Source organism: Candoia aspera, chromosome 6 (genome assembly GCF_035149785.1).
Source record: "Candoia aspera isolate rCanAsp1 chromosome 6, rCanAsp1.hap2, whole genome shotgun sequence".
Lineage (NCBI taxonomy): Eukaryota > Metazoa > Chordata > Lepidosauria > Squamata > Boidae > Candoia > Candoia aspera.
This window is the reverse complement of record NC_086158.1, coordinates 17,464,147-17,487,925: the sequence shown is the minus strand read 5'-3', so window position 1 is coordinate 17,487,925 and position 23,779 is coordinate 17,464,147. Positions and strand designations below refer to the sequence as shown.

The following is a 23,779-nucleotide window of genomic DNA, read 5'->3' as shown; positions in this document are numbered from 1 at the left end:
TCTTTTATGATTTCCCTCAGAATTCCATGCTAGTGCTGCTACTCAAGCTGGAAGTCCTGTTTGTTATGGCTTTCTGACCCATGCAGTCCCCCTGGGTTTAAGTTCAACCTCTGTTATGTTTCTTTGCTCTTCCAAACGTAGCACAGACAGGGAACTAAACTTTGTAGAGAAAATGTGGAGGCAAATCCAGCTTCCAGTTCATTCATTGGGCCCCATTTAGCAGTGTATATGTATGTGAGTAGAACCAAGCACATTAATAGTATCTAGGGAGTGATCTTTATGTCCAAAAGAATATGTACCTTTTATTAGTAAAGGTAAAGGTTTCCCTTGACGTAAAGTCCAGTCGTGTCCGACTCTAGGGGGCGGTGCTCATCTCCGTTTCAAAGCCTTGGAGCCGGCGTTGTCATAGACACTTCCGGGTCATGTGGCCAGCACGACTCACGGAACGCCGTTACCTTTTATTAAATAGACTTAAAAAAACCTTTCATATCTGTCCCTATGGTGGGGAGAAAGAGATTAGAAGAAGGAAACAGGTACTCTATACTTAAAAGAGAGAATCTGAAAATATATTTTAATCAGGGATACGCAGAGCAGAGACAAGAAGAGGAACCAAGAGAGGGTCTCTTATTTGCTGTCTCTATTCCCAATGTCCCTAGGGGTCAGTACAATAAAGTTGTAAATAATTGATGTTTCTGGAACTGCATCTCCTGCAAATCTTTCTGATGAGGTTCACACATTGTGCCAAACGATAAGTAAGCTAGTTCAATTTTGGAGTAGCAGGCTGTATGAATCCATTCATTGTGATTTGTATGTTATGACTTAGAATGCAGCATGTTGTGTAAGCTAGGTGAACTGTTACTTATTCAACAGATCATAATATAGCACAATGTAGAATTCCTTGGAGCACAGTCTAGACCTAAATGGCTATTTTTACACAAGACACTTAACATGCCTACTGAATTAATCCATTTTCTGGGTTTGCACTGTACATTGAACTATCAGTTAAGCAGTTGGGCAGGGTTTTCACATGCCAACAGAAGTCTAATCAACTTTAAGATAAATCTGTTGTGCAAATGTATCTGCTAGAATTTTAGCTGATCTGTTTAAGTGTGTTAGGAGAACATATCCAAAGTATTTTTCTTGGTTGTATCCTGATTCCAGAATTGAAATGCTTTGTCATTTAACTTCCATCTGTGGTGAAATGTGATCCTAAACCATGAATAAGAAAAGCAGGACTGAATAATTTATAGTGCAAAGAAGAATCCAGAAAGAACAGAAGCAGAAAGTAAATGCAGAGTGAGGAAAAGCAGTCTAATTTCCCAGTCACTTTGGAAAAGCAGACTAAAGATTATAAACAGCTTATTTTTCCAGTTAAGGTAAATAAACTAAGTTATTATTGTTTAACTAAAAGTCTTGGCTATTTTATAAAAAATAAGTACCACCTCAATTTCCACTAGCAGAATTTCTTCCTGATGGATGTCCAAAGGTTTTGCAAAGCTACACATCTGATAGCGTGAAATGGTTCCACCCACTTAACTTTTCTGTCTCTCTTAAACACACATAATGCACACCTTCACTGTTCCATCTGTGCTCCCAGTGAAGAGTCGGGTCTCAGTCCCATCAAGAGCCATAGCACTAATCTCTGCATTGCCATGGCAACCAGTAAATTCTTTGATTTTCTGCCCAGTATCAATCAGCCAGAAGATAACTGTAGATCCTTTATCTGAGCTGATTACCTAAGGAAGAGGAGGAGAGAAAGGTCACTGGAATTAAAACCTTGCTTTCATGCTCTGCTTCCAAACACCTGTATTATAATAAATTTATACATATGCAACCTTCTAATTATCAATATTTGAAATGCAAATCCAAAAAGAAAATACCAGCATTGATTTTCTCATCTTTCTTTCAAATCATAAAAGTTTGTACGTTGATTTTTATCCCATGCTAAATACCTTTCTTCACACCAAGCTCTATTTAACTAATGAGTAATGATCTGGCCGCTGTTATCATTCAACAGGGAAAAGAGGTGACTTGTTCTTACTACAGATAATACCTCAATCCAGAAAGGGACAATGTGTCTTTAGCAATGAAAATTGCAGTCCTTTTTCCTCAAAAAAAAAAAAAAAAAAAGAACTAAGGTTGCAGTAGACAAAGTGCTTTGTGCTATACAGATGATAAACCAGCCTTCTTTATGTCAGTAAATTGCTCCATATTTAAGGCATTAAAGGAATGTCTCTGAATGCATTCGCTTGCAATATCAGTATTATGCATTTAACAGATGCTGTATGTTGGAGGACAGTCCATTTGGACAGATCATACCATATGCCCCCTCCCCACCCAAAAAACCCTGGTGAAATGTGCATTGTAATTTCAGAACACAATCCCAGTTTTTTTGTAAGTGACACACACCCTCCCATGGATGCCTATAAATTATGTTTAATTTCTCTGATAGATTTATGTGCAGGTAAAATCTACTAGTTGTGCTATTAGTAAAATATAGTTCTTCCTTGCCTTTAGTCATGTTAAAACCTGTTAGAGTATGCTGTTCTAATTTTGTATGTGTTTTTTTTTCTCCACAGTGCCCAATCAGTCTCCTGGGGAAGCCAGACTGAGCAGATTAGTGCCCTCTCACTTGTGTTCCTTAGCAAACTGGTCCTAGATGGCATACTCATTCCAGATCTGGATTTAATTTATAGCCATCATGACTGCTAGCCATTGATAGCCTCACACTCTGTGAATTTATCCAATCCTCTTTTAAAATCATCCAAGTTGGCATTGTCATAGTAAGTGACAACACCTAGTCAATGTTGGCTGATCTCAAAAAGCTAAGCAAGGTTGGACCTGGTTAGCATCTGAATGGAGACTACCAAAAAATCTCATTGTGAGATTTTCCCAACAAAGACTAAACATTAAATCACAGCTTTCCAAACAGTTCAAGCATAGCTCAGTTCCTCTTAGATGGCTTGGCTTGGACAGAGAGGAATCTATATTGCAGAGAAGAATGAATGAATGAATGAATGAATGAATCACTTAATTGCCCAGTGTGAGTGAGAAGGTGCAGATGACTCTTATATCCATGGTGGTTTACACTAACTGATTCTTTATCTCACCTTTCCCACAAATGAATAGATTCTTGGCATGGAGCTTGGTGGTCTTAAAGCTTAATATTTGCTGTATGCTTAAATAGCTGCCATTTCCAGCCTTAGAATCACTAGCTCACACCTTGAATCCTTGCAGTAATCTCAACTGAGAAGTTTTACGAATATCCTGAATTAAGGCAATGACATACCACTTCAAACTGATACCAAGAAAACTACGTGGATATGCCCATGAAGTCATCAGAAGTGAGCTCAACTTGAGGGAGATAAGTTGACCTCCGTCACTACTATTTTTTTAGAGTATTCTGCAGTTGAATCATGTTCAGTATAAATTTCCATTACAATAGGAAAATGAAATCATGCCAGTTTTTCCTAATAATGATGCCAGTTTTTTTTCTAATGGTGATTTATGGATTACCAGAAAAGAAAGAGAGCCATTCCTCTATAGATGGGTTTTATTCATCCTTAATTATGAATAGGCTTCAAGTGAATTAGACTATCTATTTTGTTTAAAGTTCATATTTCTTAATATAAATATCATCTATAGAATGGCATCCCCAGCATTTCTTAATTTTGATTTGACAGGTATTTATATAAATTTGTATAGACAGGTATATACATTTAGGAAAACAACCATCCTTTCTTGTATTTGATAGGAAACAAATATACAGGGGCCATATCTTCCATACTTCATACCTAAAACTTCTGAAGAGACAACAAGAACTCAAAATAGCAACTTAATGTACAGTAGCTAAAATTCCCAGTCTCCCCAAACTGATGGGAAAAATTGGCAAGGAAAGTTGGTAGAACACAAGTTTACAATATATTACAGTGTATATATATAACCATAAACTCAGTGCAATAATACAATACCGTTATTATTTGCACTAGGAAGATGTATATATTTGACATATTTATTGATGCTATAACATTATTCTGAAATCAGGTATATTTGGGGTGAATTAGTAAATCAAAAGTCAGACTGAAGCTATTCACCTGTAAGTGAAGTAGGTTTTCTGCTTTTCAATATTAATAATTAAATGAAATTTTCTTGTAAAGAAAGGAGATGTTGCAAACATATTTATATTAAATTATCTGTGTTCCTCTAAAGCCCTGGAAGCATAATTACAAATGGCACCCATGAAGCATTTTAATTGCAATCCAATGTGCTTTTAATAACAGACATATCATTGCTGGCCTATTACAAATTCTCCTCCAAAAGATCTGGATGATCACCCCTGTTATTGCAACAAAGCAGACGCAAGAAATTATGGAAGCTTTTTTCTTAGCAAAAGGTAAAAGATAGCATAACCAGCTAGAAGCCTTCTTTTGGCTGCACAAGTCAAACAGATGGTAGTTCTTGGGCTAGTTTTAATAGCTTCATCCATTTCCCTACTTTGATCAGTGTAGAACAGACGTTACATTGCTTATTTCTATTAAAGAGATGGGGAGTCCTTGGATTAAATAGACTTTGTGAAAACAGCATACAGTCTTTCTATAACCATTCTTGATTGAAGAAGGATGTGCCAACAAACTCATCAAACCTAAGAAAAATAAGTTTTTTTCCGGAATAGCTTTATAGCTTTTCCATAAGGAAAAGATTTGTAGAAAGAAGCATTAGGTAGTGTTAGCATGACACTTTTGGAAAAAACAACCATCCTTTCTTATATTTGATAGGAAACAAATAGACAGGGGCCATATCATCCATACTCTACAAATTCATTAAACTTGTGAAGAGACAACAAGAACTTAAAATAGCAACTTAATGTAGCTAAAATTCCCAGTCTCCCCAAGCTGGTGGGAAAATTGGCAAGGAAATTTAGTGGAACACAAGTTACAATATTTTGCAATCCTACACAATAGAGTTCTTATTTACACAAAACACTCTGTTCGGGCTCAGCTGAATATGGATATAATATCTGCAGATCATTATCAATACAAGGAAGTTGGAGGATGAAACATATGTTAGTTACTTCCCAGCTGAACTATTGAAATATGGCCTACATGGGGCTGCCCTTGAAGAATGTTCAGAAGCTGCAGCTGGTCCAGAATGCAGTGGTCGAGACATCTTTGGGAATACCTCAGTATGCCAGTGCAACACCACTTCTTTGCACATAGTCCCAGGTGCAATTTAAGGTACAGGTGGTTAGCCCTACATTGCACAGAGCCAGGTTATTTGTGGGATTGTCTGTCTCTAATTGTGTCCATGTGTTCCACCAGATCTAACACGGTGGGCATGTTCCAGGTCTCTTCCATAAAACAAAGCCATCTTGTGGGACCCAGGAGGCCTACTTTCTCTGTTGTAGTGCCTGCCCTATGAAACAACCTCCCCACTGAGATCCAAATAGTCCCAATCCTGTTAGCCTTCTGGAAAGCTTTGAAGAACTTCCTTTTCCCTCAGGCATTTGGGCCAAGTTGTTAGACCCTGACATATATGGGGTTCTGATTGGGAAATCGTTTTTTAGGGGCCTTGGCTACACTGTAATGTTGTTTTTATGATATTTTGTGTCATGGAGATTGCTGGGCAAGAAGTGAGGGGCCCTCTCCAGGGCGAAAAGTGCACACGCAGTACTGAATCTCTTTCCCTCCCAACCAAGAGGAGCAAGAAAGAACCGCCTTAGCCTTCTGGATTTTCTGGTTGGGTTTGCTGGTGCCTTTTTAGTTTAGCAGGATTCTGTCTAGTTGAGTGGAACAATGAACACTAGAGCTACAATCATTGATCTCAGCATGCTTCTTCACTCTATAACCTGACATTTTGTATGTTTGTTTTTTGTATTATGAACTACCTAGAGTCACAATCTTGAGATTGGCAGCTATATAAATTCTACATAAATCCCTATTTCTTTTCTATACTTTGATTTATTTTTTTTAAAATTCCTGAATGCTGCTAATCGGTAGCTCATGAGACTGTGAAGCCTGATACCACAAGGAAAAACATGCTGGGCCAGGCCTCTTTCCCCACATAATCAAATGCTTGTGGAAAGCCCATAAATAGAACATAAATAGAAGTGCATTCTCCAACTCATGGTTCCAGCAACTGATCCTGAAAGCCATAGTTGCCTCCAGTGCTAGAATTAATTTCTAGCCAGCATTACTATTAGTACTTTATAGTCCCTTTTTTAAAGCCTCCTAAGTAATCTCAGATTGGGCAGCCAAAGCAATGCACACAGGACTTAGTTCAGAAACTGAATGCACAGGCAAGTGAGACCAGAAGGCTCAACTATACTTCTCAAGCCAGATAGCAGCTTGCTTAAGTCTGCCTTTGCATTTCTGGCTGAATTAAGAAAAAGTACAGGAATACTACTAAACTACATGACTTCTTATTCTGTTGTGCTGAGTTTTCCTTTAACTTACACTAAAATATTTGGATGAATAATGGAAAGTGAAAGAATTGAATATTTGGTAAGGGTTATTTTAATTTTTCTCTCTTTTCCATCTTTTTCGTTTGAGAACATTTCAACTCACTGTATAGGAAAACTTTTAACTTATATAAATTATGTTTCCGCGCTCTCTTCCTGCTATGCACAACCATCTTCTAAGCTATTCCCTGTCATTCATTGCCTCTTCATCCAGCTATACAACCTTTAGGATATTGTGAAGCTGCCTTGCAGCTAATTAGTATATTTTTCCATCTAGCCCAGGAGAATTTTTGCTATCGGTTCATTTTAACTGCAGATGCCAGGAAATGGAGCTGGAATTTTCTGCATACAAATCATGTGGTGTACCTCCACTCCTACACAATGGCCTTCTCTCCATATGTCTTTCATCCCTGCTTCATTTCATCTTTTCAAATTTTCCACATTCTTTCTCTCTGGCAGGTACTTTATTATTGGTACCTGTATCTCCTTGTATATATATTTATATCTGTGGGTACTTCCAGTTTGAAAAATAGTACTTGTTGAACTAGACAGCTGGTACAAAATATGTTCAATCAGCTGAACATGTTTCTGTTTGCACTGGCAATTTAAGGAACTATTTATTTATTTAGAAGTATTTTTACACAGCCTTTCATTCTTACAATGCTACGGTGATGCCCAGCAGTACTGTCAAAATCATCAACATATTAATGACGGAGTCAAGCTGAAGCAGAGATGAATGACTATCTTCCAAGACCCTTAGATATGCTGCATTGCCCTTTAGGTCTGATTTAAATAACTTTTTCACATTGCCAAAAAAAGTTCTATTGGACAAATTGTTCAAAGATGGAATGGAAGCAGGGAGATGCAGCGGCTTCACTGTCAGTACTGTTATAATGTAGGCACCGTTATATCACCATGGAGAAGGACATTCCATAAGCATTCCCAGTATGACATTTGCGCCATCCTAAATTTTAGAATTATTCTGGCTCAGGGACCCAGAGAGTTGATTGGGCTTGATAGTGCCAGAATGAGTGCTCAGAAGTAAAATAGCAAGATGAGGTTCTCAACAGGAGCAACCTGCTTTTCTTGAGTTTAGAATGGCTGAAATGCACAATAGCATGCGGAAAATGAGACTTCAGAAAAATTGAAAAAGCAAAACAAGTGGAAACAGGAAGAAGGCTATCTGAATATCCCACCAAAACAGCATTTTTTTCATTTGTAGGATGTTTTCTAGAGAATAAAGGGATCCAGAAGTCCTTGTACATACTGACCATGCAGCCACTTTCCCCAGAGCAAATAATGTTTTAAGGGCAAGAATAAGTCTGATTTGTGTGTGTGTGTGTGTGTGTACACATATGATTGTCTTTCTGAACCCAGTACTTTCATTTGTTGCTCTTCTTCTGTAGTCTAACTAATCATGTGGGGGCAAGTGGAGGGGGGGAGGACTTACCATCATGGATAAATGGGAATTAAAGATATCAAAATAAGACCTGAATTCAAAATGTTATTTAGTTATGAAGCTTATGGAGTTGAGCATAAGACAAGTGGAAATACACACCCTGTACATCACTCCTGGAGGAAGGTTGAAATAAAAATGAAATTGCCATTGTTCCAAGTGTTTATTGAAGCAAATCTGATCAAGTCTAGTTATATTCCTTATGTGAAAATCGAAAAAATCTCAAGAAGTGTTATGTATCTTGAGTAAGGAATGTCAGACTCCATTACATTCTCAGAATGTAAAATTCTCAGTCAGGCTTCAAGAACAGCATGCTGTCAATGAATAAAGTCCAGGTAAAAAGTCTTAATTATGGCTTGAGAAATGGAAATCAGTCAAATTGTCTCATGTGCTTGCGCAGCAATGCAGATTGAGTGGAGACACATTCTTGAAGATGTCATATTTAGGCAGCAACTCAAGTAGACATTCTCCATATTAACATTCAAGTAATGAAAATTTTTCCTGTCCTCTTGTGGCTGGAATGAAGACTTGTTAGCTTTTGGAATTAGCTGGAGACATATCTTCACCCAGGCTCTGAACTTATAGCACTATAGCATCCTTTCAAGTTCTTCTGTGATACCAGGCTGCTGCTTTATTATTTTAATTTTTGTAGTTTTAGATAGTTTTATTGGTTTGTTTTATTCGACTATGGTTATGCATCCTGTCCTTAGTCTCTCCTTCACTTGGACCTTTCTTGATTTTTTTCTTCCTTGTGAATAGATATTCCAATTTAACCTCTGTCTATTCTTCTGATGATGGTGGTGGTGGTGGTGGGGATGATGATGATGATTTCACTGAGGTCCCCCTTGCGATATATGCAAGCTAACAGGTTTTTAATTCTTAGGATCTTCTTTCTCTTTTAGTTTCAACAATGAAACAAAGCAATAGTCATTTATATTAACCCATTATACTCTAGGATTTACAGGCTGATATTCTCAGATACACATGCAGAAGATCAATCACAACTTTCACTTGGACAGGTCCCTTGTGGGAATTTTCAAAATGGAAAGACAAATGCTTCCCAGAGATTTGCCTGACCTTCTACAACATCAAACTGGAGTGAGAGGTATACACACGGACTTCATTCCTAACAATTCCATGTCCATCTGGCTCTACCACCTCATCCTTGACTTTGTCACACTGAGCAGCAAAATCAGAGAAGCTCACTTGTGATATTATTAGGAAGTAAGGGAGTGAGCTTGACATGCACAGAACTTTTGCAATTTGAATCTTCATGTATACTGATATATACCTGAAGAGGATTTCTGAGATTACAGAAGCCAAAATATTGTGATTAATAGAAGCTTTTGGGAAAATATCATTCTCTTATGGATTGTGTAAGCCTTTAAAATGTTAAGAATCACAGACATTGATTTTTAATACAAAACAGTTTCAGCAAATGGGGTCTACAGCCAGGTTACATGTCATGTTAACTCAGAAGTACATCCTTCTTAATTTCTTGCAACCTATTCTCAATTCCCTGTGCATTTGACTGTAGCCAAAGTTCATGATAAACATAAAACAGAGGCAGTCAGGGGATATAATTAAATTTTCCTCCAGGGGAGGGAAAAGGCTGCAGTGGCTAGAACAGCATCACCCATATGGCTGGGCTGGATATTTCTGGTCTTTCTGTTTGGAGGGTGGGCTCACAGGCTTAATTCTTTTTAGGAAAAAAAATGGTGCTCATGTTCTTTTAGCACTTATCCTATGATTTTCCTACAGTTCTCTCCTTAAAATGACAGAAACTATGTCACCAATTTTTGGCAATTGTGCCATCACATTTTGGCATGCAGTTAAAGGATATTCAGGGGAGCAAAAATAAGAGGCTCAGGAGTTTATATGTTCCTGGGCCCAGTTTCTCCCTCCTGTCACAGCAGTGACAGTGCTTATGATAGCAAGTAAATTTCTCTTCCTCCCGCCAAGATTTCTGCTTTGTTTTAAACCCTGAACAAAAGACACTGATATTGTTTCAAAAAGAAAAGGGGGAGGGAAAATAATGGCAATCTGCCAAGAGATTAATTTCATTGCATTATCTACTATGATGATTGTGATTGCTGAATCTCAGCTGAGATGCAGGTAGATCTCTGCTCACAACAGCTGCAGTGCTACAAAGACAATGAACGTCCAACTTGCATACCAAGTGGCTGTGCGTTTAACCGCCCAGAGTCCCCCTGGTGGGAGGAGATGGGCAGTGACAAATTTGATAAACAAACAAACAAATTAAATAACTGGTTTCTCTCGTTACGGAAGATATGACTGTGATCCATGGCCATTATACAATGAATTTCTGTTGGAAAAACTGTGCAAGGCCAAACACGGATCTCAGGCCAGCATGCCGCTTGCACATTTTACAGCTGACATGTGCCATAAGGTGATTTCATATGAATATTTCAAAAGCAAGCTCATTTGCAACAGGAAGCAAGATGCTGTTTAAATAATATTCTAACCAGTCCTAGTTCCTAGGCTTTTCTCTATTTACTGGAGACCAGTGTGGAGCTGACAACTATAGCCCTTTCATTAAGGGAAAAAACTGTTGTTCCACATGTTGACTATGGGATGGGTAAAACTGGATCTGTTCAAAGTAAGGCTGTAGTAAGTCTTTCCATGTATTATCCACATATACAATTGTGCAGGGGGGAAGGCTTCATCTGCCCAATATCCTCTAACCCCTACATCCATTGAGTAGGATGTCTGCATAAGAATGACTATGCCTATTCAGTTGGGCTCCATGCAACGTTTAGGATGCCTTCATGACTGGAAATTCTGATTACATGGAGCACTCATGTCTAATCCTTTTTACCCATTCTACTTAATGCACTGATGTAGGGATCATTTTTATTGTGGTCCCCGAAGGAATAGTTGGCCTCTGTCACACATTTTCACAAGAACATAAGAAGGGCCCAGCTGGATTAGATCAAAAACAGCATCTAGTCCAGTGTCCTGGTTCTCACAGTAGCTAACCAGATTGCCTCTCAGAAATCCACAAGCAGAACAGGAAGGAAGAAGCTCTCTCTTTCTGTAGATCCCTAGTGACTAGTATTTAGAGACATGCTTCATAAACCTGTCACAACTAGTAACTATTGATGATAGGCCTCCTTCAATCTAATCCCCCCTTGAAGCCATCCAAGTTAATGGCAAACAATACCTCCTGAGAAAGCAAAACACTTTAAAACTATACTATATAAAGAAGTACTTTATTTTATCTGTCTTATATCTCCCACTAAGGTATTAGTACAGAAAAAAATCTCAGTCCACAGTTATTTATTTATTTTGCCTTTGAGTCACTGTTGACTTCTAGTGACTGCCTGGACTGCCTGCAGTTTTCCTGGCAAGGTTTTTCAGAAGTGGTTTGCCATTGCCTCCTTCCAGGGCTGAGAGGAAGTGACAGGCCCAAGGGTCACTCAGCTGGCTTCATGCCTAAGGCAGAACTAGAACTCACAGTCTCCCAGTTTCTAGCCCAGTACTGTACCAAACTGGCTCTCATTTTTATTCATTACTCCCATTTATTTATCTTTTTTTTTAATTAAAGAGTTCCAAATATTGTAACTTTCCTTTATATATTTGTTCCTCCAGTTCCTATTATTATTTTCATGATCTTTTTTCTGCATTTTTTAGCCTACAATCATTTTGGAGTAACAACCACAACTGTACAAGCTATTCCAATTAGGATAATCATGTGGATTTCATTGAAGGACATATCATTTCTTGTTGTTGTTTTTTAAAGAACCCTGCACATGCAGTGTATTCATGGGTATGGATCAGGGAAAATAATGCATAGAGAAGTGTGCAGAATCTTTGCCACTGATCCTTCTCCCCAGCTTTGCACCCAAATCCATGCATTTATCCAAAACTGTGAACAGAACCTACCGACATAAATATTAAAGTTAAAAGAGAGAGTTAGATTCTATTTGTGTTGCCATCTGACCCTATAGAAGACATTTAAACTGAATTAAACTAAACAGAACCCTGATTAAGGTACATAATCAGATCTTACAGTTTTCACTCAATGTGATGAAAAAGAATTTGCTGTTGAGAAGAGAAGAGAATTTCATATTCATAGGTGAGGAGTATAGTTCTCATATTCATTTAATGATATGATGCCAAAAGTATGTATAAATATCCTGTCTTTCACTGGAGAAACATCTCTTCAGCCATCTGCATTCTCCATGACTTCCTGTACTTCAGATATACCCAAAAAGAAGAATATGACAGACTCTCACACAACCTTTTCAGGTGTGAAACTTGAAGGCAGTCACGGAAGTTCCAAGCGATGGACAAATGCTTAACAGAAAACAGTGGTGTTTGAAATTTCATAAAGCTTTCACTTTAGCCAGGCTGGACTCACTGCCCTCAGCAGTCCTTTTTGGACGTTTTAAGGGTACTCCTATGCACCTTTGGCTATGTCCACGTGGTGACGGCTCAATAGAAACCCCAAGCCATATGTTGTTATGTTGTTCCCTATATAAGGATTCTAGACAGATCCTTATATATCCATTATTGAAGAAATTCCCAGGCAGGGAGAGTGACTTCTATCTAATGTTACTTCTTTTAGACAAGGACCCAAAAATCTCCCAGATTGCCCAGTTTTGTGCTACCATCTGCACAATATGCCGCACCATCACTTAGATTTCGAATTTCTTAACACAGTAGTTTATTTCAATTCATTTTAGCATTTTCATTATTAATTAATTTTGGATTGTAGTATATTAATTGCTTATGTTTATGTGTGTGTATGTATGTATGTGTGTAGATATCTATATCTATCTATATGTGTGTGTGTGTGTGTGTGTGTGTGTGTAAGATCGTTGCTATTGCATAGTTTTATTGTGTCTGGCCTTAGGGCTGTAATAAATGTGATGATGGTGGTGTTCCTATGAACATCCTCCACCCTTTCCATGAATAAAGTCAGTTCAAAAATGCCACCAGCAGAAATTAAAAAGAAATCCTTGCACTTCTTGAGAATAATAGAGAACAGCAGAGCAGAAAAGCAGAAGAGAAGAAAGCTTTTGTCAAAGTGCAAGCCAGACTTCAGCCCAGTGTTAATTAAGCTATAGAAAATTGGGTGACATCCAGTACTGAAATAAAGTTCTAGAGAAGGCAAAATGCTTGTGTCTTAAAGGAAAGCCAGAGAAATACAATTATTGTATGGCAGCACAGAGGAAATTCCTTTCTAAATGCCTCTTGTGTTTCAATTTTTACTTGCTGAAAAAAATACATCCAGAAAAGAGTGGATATGAATTTCAAATAGCTTCTCAGGCAATTACAAAAAGCATCCTTTTCATTTGTATTTTACCTGCTTGAGCACTGAATTGTAAAGGAGGCAAGTCACAGCTTTCTTGTGACTTGCCACTCTCCTTTTTCCCAAATCTTGCTCCATTTCCAGGATCATCAGTTGATTGTTCAGTGAGATGAATAGGAGACCTTCTGATTCATCAAAATAAAGCATGGAGTAGAAGTCCATGCTTTTAGGGAAGGATCCAGCAACCCGCTGTACACAAAGCTGATGCTGAATATCCCAGAGCCTTAATACCTGTGCAGAAGAGGGTGGGGGGAGAGAAATAAATAAGAACTGAAAATAAAAAGCCCAATCCAATGTCCTTTCAACCTCTTGTCAAAAAAACAGGCCAAAAATGTTAAACCCAAATACTTTTATTTATGACATCTCTAGCTTCCAGGCAGCACACAAAGGCAAAACACAGCATCTCAGGCCAAAAATATTGTATACTCAAGCCTGAAATCTATAAGTATAGCTTAGGGAAACTGGATATGCTTAGTCTTAAGAAGAAAGGTTGAGAAATATATAATACAATTCCTCAAGCCCCTGAAGAAGGGCCATGACCTGTTCTCTGTTGTCCAAGAGAACGTGATGTAGAATTACGATTTTAAGTTACAGTAAAGAAGATTCTGGTTGAATGATTGGAAGTTCCCCTTCAATATTTCTATTCAAGCAGAGGCTGGACAGCCATCTGTTGGGGATGCTTTGATGTGGATTCCTACCCTGAAGTTGTTTTCCAACAGTCATTTATAGCATCTTCACCCAGCTGTCATTAAAATCTGTCCTTGTCATACTTATTTTGGCCCAGTGATATCTGGATGTCTCCAAAATATGCTATACGTTGCTAGCAGAGAATGGGGAACCTGAAAATGAGATTGGGAAACCTCCTAAATGGTTTCTTCTAGCCCTCTGATTCTAAGAAAGTCTTGGTGTGGTTCTTATTCCATGTGAAGCACAAGCCAACCTTAGGTTCTTCATCATTGTCATTTTCTTCTCTGAGCTGTCAGATCAAGCCTTTTTGGAAAGGAAGACTTGTTATCTTCTTTTATTCTGCCATTTGTCCTACACAGTATTGTGATGTTTAATTTGGACTGCTGGCAGTCAGTAAGAGATTGCTTAAGCAGAGCAGAAGGCTTTGTATGTAAATAGCTAGCATTGCTGATGCCCATTCATCCATCAAAGTGAACAGATTTATGCTAATGCCAAAAACAACACAAGATCGCTTGTAAAATAATAGCTAGGCAACAAAGGGAAGACAGTGTTAGCCAACTATTAAGATGCTTAATGAAACTTAATAACTTAATATTTTTTTCTTCAGTGTTTCAGTCAGAGCACATTCTGTATTCTCTAGATCCAGGTTCCAATCTCATGTCTTCATGAGAGATGTTACTAATGAAGAACTTAGCTTAGCATGTCAGCTTTAGCTTGTTCCTATGACAGTTGATCTCTAAGTGAATTAATATACGTTTTACCCAGTACAGAGATACCTTTTCGGGGGGAAGGTACAGTTTGGCTTTGACCCACTGAAAATGTAGCACTTTTATCCAGTGCAGTGTTTCTTATCCTTGGCAGCTTTTAGGTGTGTGGACTCCAACTCCTAGATCTTGACTGAAAGGGGTCTAGATAATCCACTTCTTCCAGAGTTCTCTGGAGCTGCCATGCAATTCTCCACAAACTTCCCCAAAAAGGGAAAGTTGGAAACCGGATGGAAATTGTATTTAATAGTTGGGTCAAGCGATGGTCTCTTGAGGAGTGGGCAGATCATCTCCTTCTTAAGAGCCAGCGGAAGCACCTCTCTCTCAAAGAGGAATTCACTACCACCAAAACACAACCACACGTCATCTCCCAGGAGGCCTTAGCCAACCAGGAGGGACATGTATCTCTGTTATGAAACTCTGAACTTCTTATGAAGATATGAACCTCTGCACTGAGGAGGGAAATTAATCTTCTCTCTGAGCTGTACTACTACATGTAAAGTTTCCCTTGAATTGAACATTACTCCTGGGGACTTCATGGACATGTTAATGAAGTTTTCTTGGAAATACCATGGATGTGATCTGCCATTGCCTTCTACTGAGATTTTTTAAAAAACTTCATAATGTAGCCTAAACTCTGGGATTTCCTTGTAGTCTCCTACTCAGGAATAACCATTTCCACCCCTTAGCTTTTCTGAGATCAACTAAGGTCAGCTAGATTCTGACATCTGTTTGGACTCTACTATAAAGAAGGAAGAGAAGGAACGATTAAGGGAATTGAAGTTCAACACACAACAATAGGTTAGGAAAGACTTCTAAATAAGTCTAGTGTTAATGTTACTAAGTGGCACAGCAAGTTTAGCTTCCTATACTGGAGACTTGTGTAGTGTAATGAGCTATGTTTGGCAGGCTCCTTCAACACTCACCTTATCCTTGGCAAAGCTGAAGAGGAGTTTGCGCTCAGTAATGAACTGGACAGCTATTACGCTGTCTGAATGACCTGTCAGGATTCCAGCAGGTTTTGATGTGACATAAGGATTCCAAAGGCAGACGGAGCAATTAATTCCTGCAGTCGCTGTTCAGAATCATAAAGTTGAAATACAGTTTTACAAAACTGTTCCAAGGTGTGATTAATGAATATTATCAGTGTACAAATATCTGATTCAGAGATTTGAGTGAATTGTGATTTGATCAAATCTCCAAATTGAATCAACTTTCTTACCTGAATTGTCAAATTGATTCAAATGTTGAATTGATTCCTCTGAATAGATTTAGTGATTCAACACATTGTAATGCAGGCAGCATCTTTTTCTCCTAATTGATTATATGACTCAGCTCAATTCAATTTGACAGTTCGATTTGCAACTCTAAATCAAATCAAGTTGCTGATTCAAATCAATGTAATTGTCCAGATTGAATCAGATGTGATACATAGAGTTCTACAACTACAAAAAGACAATGAATTCCATTCCAGTTTCCAGGTTTGTTCAACTTAGACCAGCCTTATACAACCAGCCAAACCTAGATGTGTTTGAGCAGCAATTCAGAGAATTTCCAGCCATTGTGCCTTTGACCATGTCAGTTAGAAAATAGTAACATTGTAATTGTAATCATTTTCTTAACCTGGCACTCTATCTCAAGGGCACCAGGTTGGGAATGGCTGCCTTTTATCTCCTTTCTGATCTCTTTCTGCTTATTTCCTTTGTAACATTAATAACCTGCTTGCTTTGATTTAGAAGCAATGTGATTCAGAGAAGGAAATAGTGAGTACACTACACCTTGTAAGCTACTCTATGCCATCTTTTAGATTCAGTCAAATCTGTGTTTACCTGTTATAAACTGGGGGAGAGGAAGTAACAATTATTTATGTCACAGTGTTGAAAAAGCAAATTATAATAAAGTTTGCAAATTTGAAGTGTTACAACGAATATTTAATTATTTTGATGCATTTATTGTATTTGCGGCTCATGTTAAGATCCATACAAAGTACAGTACCAAGCTATGCAGAAGCTCCACTATGTTTTAGTCGTCAATTCCTACTATGTGTTGTTGTTTTTTTACTTTGTACCCTAATATCAATATATTAGCAGAAACATAGATCAAAATTAAATAAAGGAAAAATCACCAGTGAATCCTGATAGTGTCCAGGTTAAAAAATCTGCAAGGATAAAATATTAGCTTCTAGTTGTGGTGCTCCTGGTAGTAGTAGGGAGCATAATGTATGTTTACCAAAGCAATAAATTCCACAGCTTGTTCATCAAGTTCATTTTAAGCATCCATCCAATGTATCCATATGCTGGTAGAACATAGAAGACAGCCTCACTCATATCTATGATTCCCTACTTATAGTGGCCTGCTCATGGTAATTAGCATATATATCTCTGCCTCTGTTTTATGGCAGTCCAGTGTGATAGTCATTGCTTATGTAGCCAAAGAGCATCTTCCATGTACTTTACTTTTGTACTGCCACATTTCCATCTGGGATAAAAGATATAAGAAAGATATAACTCTGAAAGGAAAGAGCCTGTTTGATGTAGTGGTTAAGGCAGCAGGCTAGAAACTGGGAGACTGTGAGATCTAATCCTGCCTTAGGCATGAAGCCAACTGGGTGACCTTGGGCCAGTCCCTCTCTCTCAGCCCTAGGAAGAAGGCAGTGACAAACCTCTTCTGAAAAACCTTGCCAAGAAAACTCCAGAGACTTGTCCAGGCAGTTGCCAGGAGTCAAAAACTGATTCCAAGCTGTCCCCTCCAAATCCTTCAAGAACATCTTGAGGATCCTTCAGGCCATAGGCTTTATAAGGCCTACCTAGTCTTCCCATCTAGCCCATAGGTTCTCAAATGAGAATCTGCCACAACATAGACACCCCTCACTTTTTTCATGTGCACCTTGTCTTCTCTTGCAACAGAAAGAAAAGATCTTTCTCCCTGTGTAGGATATCAGGATCCCCTTCCTCCATTCAGAATGAGTCTGGCAGTAGAAGCAATCTCTAAACAGAGGAACAACTATTGACCAGCATATACATATTGGTCCCCTGGCATATATCATCTTAATAAGATGCTAATCTATGGCAATAAAATTTATTACCAGATTTTTAGAAAATAAATCAACCTTGAATTATCCATCCATATGCCACTGGCAAACCTCCAGAGCAAGTAGTCTGGCAGCTGAGAAATACTTGCCAAATATCCTTCTTCCTTTTAGAGCATAAATATACTATACCACCAGATTAAACTGGTTCAACAATTATTTCTTCTCTACCAGGGAACTGGAGCTTTTCCAGAAAGGCTTGGTTTCTCTAGCCAATTTTCCCCCCATTCATGACAGATTACCATTTGAAATATTTATACTCATTAAACCAGTTCAAACATGAAATAATACAGCATATATCTACCTTTCTGACTTTAATAACTTATATGAAAAGGAAACACAGACAATAGTCTAATATTTCAATTAGCAGCAAGGGTCTCTACCAATAGCGTTATCTTGCACCTGTCTTTTCAGACATGTGTCCAAACTCTACTTTATTCTACATTTTGATTGTGCTAGCATTTCAGTCTCTTTCTCCTTCTAACTTTCTGTCAATTATAACTTGATCAGAATATGCTTTATGCTAGTTAGCCTCTTGTTCACACTGTCCACCCTCCTTGCTACCTCTGTGTATTTTCTTCATTGGTTGTCACTTCAATCCAATTCATGTCGGGCTTCCTTTTTTCTGTTTTACCTACCAGCACTGCTTTGTAACCAGAACTGAATTCTATATGCACTTTATAAAATGCCAAGCTTAAAATGCCTTCCATCAGCAAAGGAACCTTTCAATATATTCCTTTAAAAAAAATCTGACTGAAAAACTACACCCTAGGATCTGTGAACTACAGAAATGGTAGTGGGACATAGAGCCATAGGTAATCTTACTAGAAGCCTTATGGGGTTGCATCATTGTTTTTACAGGAAATACTGCCATTTCATGAAGAGATTAAGAAGACAGAATTCTCAAAATCCTCACTGAAGCTTGGCTTGCAAAGTTCCACAGGAAACCCCTCCTAGTTATATTTATCTAGGAATTTTTTTGCATTTGTCGTACAAATGACCAGAGATCTATAAGTCTTGAGTTCTAAGATACAACCACCACTTAGTAAATATCATGTTTTATGACTTCATGGAAATTTATTGCACTTTTCTGGGTGGAATCCAGTCCAGAAAATGACTCCTTCATTTTACACTTCTTTCCATATAATAAATACAAATATTGTTGCTGTCATTAGCCAGGAGACTGGGTTAGAGACTTCAGGGAGGCAGAGGAGTTTTAGGCAACTTTGTCTTACTTGGAAATGAACACACTTGTGTTTTAGAAATGAACAGTATATTTTAAATGTTCTTAAAAATACAATTAACATCTGGAATTAGCACTGTGCCAACACCTGCCTTGTAGCTTTACAGATATTTTCTTCTCCTACCAGGAGGGGGGATCCTCAGAGGGTGGTGGTGGTGGTGCTCAAAATCTTCAAGATTTTGCAGCTTCACAATCCAACCATCACAATCCAAGCCCTCGTCTTTAGTACATTTATTTATTTATTTGTTTGTTTGTTTATCAAATTTGTCACCGCCCATCTCCTCCCACCAGAGGGACTCTGGGTGGTTTACAACAAAGGTAGTCAATTAAAACAGTAAATATAAAATACAATACAATATATAAAAATATAAATACCATGTACCAAATACCAAGTACATGCATGTAATGTTGAAGCACATACAAAATAACTGGGCCTTAAATCATGACACCATGTCTGCCATCTTGCAGATTTTGACTCCTCCTGCAGACACTACTGTCTACCAAAAGGTTTCCTACATTATTCTTGAAAGATAATAAACTCGTCATGGTTGAGAATTTCTACAGAGGTTCCCTTGCTGGTGTTTTGAGCTTACTGGATGGCTGGAGGTTGCTTGTGTTGTTTTCTGTTCCACATTTCCATCGTTCCTTTGCTGCCCACATTTCCTAATTTGAAAAAGTCCAATGGGAAGAGATACCTGAGAATGTCTTCCATTGGGACTTAACTGAAGCAAGGACAGCCAGGAAGAAAGCAGACTGTTGAAGACATAACTGCATAGTGAAAGGCTAGATATCCTCATACTGTATACCCCCAGCCATTTCATAGCTAAATGAGTGCAAGAACCTCACATTCCACCCAAGAGAATTTCACTGGAATTCTTTTCTCCCTTGAAATAAGTTTCAAAAGCAAATTCTTATTCATGAAATGGAATGACAGCTGATAGGAAAAACACAGGAGATTTTTTCTCAGTGGCACAGTCTTTAACTATGTATGTGCACAGTGGGCCAACCTTTCCCTGTGAAAACTTTTTTTCAAAAGGAGAAGATGCCCAGGCAACCAGGGTCAGCCTCAGTGGGACCCAACATGCTCATGACAGTGCAGATCCTAACCAGACTATATCCAGACTTCTCTATCTACTGTCATGTTCTGAATTTTTATTTGAGCCCTCTTTCGTTACAGGGTCCTATACTTCAGCCTCTCCTGCTCTTTCTCTTAGACTTTTAATTGACCCATTACATTTTATAAGGATGGAGAAATCAAGAAGAACATACATACCTATCAAGTTAAGCCTGGAATGGAAATCAAATGCATTTACTCCCTGGTCAATATGGAAAGCTGTCATTGTTAGGCAAGGACTTAATTTTTCTCTCCAGGCTAGCACCAGTGTCTTTGTGCTACTGGTTGTAACAGACAAGAATGCATCTAAAGACGAGCTGTACAAAACTGAAATGGGACAGAGATGACATTTGAATGAAGTTCTGCAGGAAGCAACAGTTCTTACCTTGTGTTGAGTCAGTTGTGATAGGTCAACTATTATTGGTTTATTTAATATTGGATGCTGGATAGATCAGGATATTTTTAGTCAGAGTAACTTTTAGATGAGTTCATTCATAACCCATCCCATCTCATCTCCATATTAATGTGTAGATTTGCTGTATGAAACCTTGTATGCTTTGTGAAACCTTGTATGTAGGATATATTTAAGTTGAGATATGTGTGTGTTTGTGTGTTTGTGTATATATGTGTGTGTGTGCATGTGTGTATGTGTATGTGTTTGTGTATATATATAGAGAGAGATAGTGTAGGTATATGTATGCATATGTGGTTATACGTGTGTGTGTGTGTATGTGTGTGTTTGTGTGTGTAATTTTAATTTCCATGGCAGCTCTTATACACAACTCTGTCAGAAAATATGTAAATGCAATACTATAAATGCAGTGCATATATTTCTAAAGACACATTATTTTAAAATGTGCATTTTAAAGCACATTTTGGTCTGAGTTACAAATTACAAAATTCAGAAAAACATCCAATTATTTCCCCAAGTATACAGTACTATACTCAAAGAGCTAAAATCAAGCAAACATTTTAGAAAATGTGTTACTGATGTAGGCATACCAGAGCCTTGTAAATAACATGAAATTTAAAAAGGTAGGTGGATGCTATCCTCAAAAATTACTCACTGCTTGAAAGGCAGTGATTTTGTACCACTTCAGATGACCTAACTGTGTCTGTCACTTTTGGATTCTTTCCTCACAAACAACATGGTTACTATTGCTTTTTATCAGACTTGGAAAATATATTTAGCCATAATAAACCGAAGGTCAACACTAGTGGAGAACATTATGTCAACTTCTTGAACTAATATTTTATGGGCCATTCCCTCCCCCTCATATCGGCAGCTTTGTTTCTTAAAATAACAACCCCCAATTATATCTTACTTAGTTATTATAAAGGCTGGGATTGCACAACATATGTAACTTGATTACTGAATTAACCTATTTTCCAAATCTGTAAAATACAGTAGATTAAATCATACCCTAACAAAACAGATTGGGTTTATGTGAAACACCAAGTGACAAAAATCGAACAAGCAAACAAACCAAGGTTAAAAGTAACCAAGCCTACTACATTGTGTGAATGTAGCTAGTAGGTCTTTAACTAAACCAGTTACCCGTGCTGAGCAAACCCGGATATAGACGATCAAGTTCTGGGTCCCTTCTACCAAGGAATGTCGGCTGGGAGGATTAGGAGATGTGCCTTCTCTACCGTAGTGCCTACCCTCTGGAACATTCTCCCTCCAGAGAGTAGGATGGCCCTGATCCCGTTGGCCTTTCATAAGACCTGGTTATGTGCCTGGGCTTGAGGCCCTCAGCGTGTGAAGGGCCCCTTTTAACACCTATGGCAATTGTTTTACTCAGTGACCATATATATTTAGTTTGTATTTGTTGGCATTTCCTTGATTGTTTTGCAAGGACCAAGCCACTAAGTTACTATGGTAACAGATCACTCTGGCAGGGTGAACAGGTCAAACTTAAGTATCCTCAGGTTGGGTGTGAAAAGAATGACCATATAAGGAAATTGCCTGGAAGGAATTTGCCTGGGCTTGTTACAGTTTCAGTTTCCTTTCTATCTGCCTTCCTCCCAGTCCTCTCTGAGCACATGTGAATGCATAAGCTTGTAAATATGTTTTTGTGCTTTCTGTAAATACATTTATTTTTATAGAAATGCCTGGTGTGTGTTTTTTCTGATCTCTCAGGCCAAATGCTTTCCAGCAATCTCTGACAGTATTGTTTTAATTGTTTTATGATTCTATGTCACCCAGAGTCACTTGTGAGATGGGCAGCTATAGAAATCAAATAAATAAATAAAAATAAATAAGTTGATTTCTATTCTGTTCTGGGATCTGTGTGTCTCAATAGGATGGAAATAGCTTTTACTTCAACCACTGAAAAATTATATTGCCAAAATGAAGGATTCATAAAAATTGTAAATGTTTGTAACAACTTCACACTACCTTATGTCTGCTAATATCTAATATGGATCTCTGAATGTTCTCTTTCTCCGTCTAAGATCTGATCATGTAAAGCTGTGGCTCCATCCTTTTCCTCCCTCTGTTTATTTTCGAATGAGATGAAGACTTAGTAGGTCCAAATTGGTTGATTACTTTCAGAGCTATGAGCCCTTCCTTCTCTTTTTTGACAATGGTAAGGTAAAGTCATTTTTATTGAGCTTGACTCCTGGAGACTGCACTCCTGCAGTTCCTTGCCATTATGGAAGTGGTTTGCCATTGCTTACTTTGGGGATTTCATTTTTTATTTTTAGTTTCCCAATCAGGTCAACAGCCCTGCTTAACTCACAAGATCAGCAAAGATCAGCTAGGTGCTGCCTCCTGGTGTGGCTTAGTGAAGGCACATGACTGGCTTCACCCAGGCTAGTCCTTGAACACAAAGGCTATGAAGCAGAGATGCAAGAACCCTGCTCTTCAACAAATTAGCTTTATTACATATACTAGAAATGTTGTTACTAGAGCAGAAAAGCAGCAACTGCCAATTATAGGCACACTTGTGCACGTGCACACACCCACACGTATGTGTATGTGCCAGCCATCTATTCATCTCTCTCTCCCCAAGAACAAAACTTGCATTTCCTTTTCACACCAGTGCATCCCAGTGGTCTAAGAGATAGTCATCTCTCAGTGAGAAAGGTGGTTGATATCCATGTGCTGTTACCGTAATGGATCTATCCAGTCTCAGGCCATCTGTGCCCTCACAGGACCCATGTGCATCTTCCTATTCTATGCATAATTGATCAGGCTTTAACATTCTAATGTTAATTCAGATTTTAAAAACACTTTGCATCAGGCCTAATAAAGGGCAGGTCAGATCAGTTTTTAAGCATCCTGTGATGAATCCAGCTTCTGCCCCCACTTAGGTCAATGTAAGATATGTCAGGAAGAGTCAGATCTAATCTTCATGAGCATGTATCCTACACTAACTTTGCTTATCAATTAGCCTGATGGTGAATGAAAAGTGCAGAAATTTTCTGATAAACTGAGGATGCTTGGATTATTGATCAGGCTGACTCAGTTTAAAATGAATTTCCCCCACCCCTTGGATATCCCTTGGAGTTTTGAGATTTAAAAAGGGTTCCAAAAATGTTTTTCCCTCAACATTTGTCATTTTTCCTCTGGAATTTTTTTTTAAAAATGAGAAACCAGATGTTCCAATTGTTCCTTTATTCCCCAA

General features: G+C 38.2%; 1 protein-coding gene across 1 annotated transcript in view; it reads right to left on the bottom strand.

Moving 5' to 3' along the window:
* Nucleotides 1-23,779, bottom strand: part of WDR49 (WD repeat domain 49) — a 95,769-nt gene that overhangs the window by 44,115 nt on the left and 27,875 nt on the right. The window contains exons 5-8 of the mRNA XM_063306815.1: nucleotides 20,307-20,474; nucleotides 15,629-15,777; nucleotides 13,246-13,482; nucleotides 1,572-1,736 (exon numbers count right to left, since the gene is read on the bottom strand). Of these exons, the coding sequence (XP_063162885.1) occupies nucleotides 1,572-1,736; nucleotides 13,246-13,482; nucleotides 15,629-15,777; nucleotides 20,307-20,474 (719 nt within the window). The remainder of the gene's footprint in view (nucleotides 1-1,571; nucleotides 1,737-13,245; nucleotides 13,483-15,628; nucleotides 15,778-20,306; nucleotides 20,475-23,779) is intronic.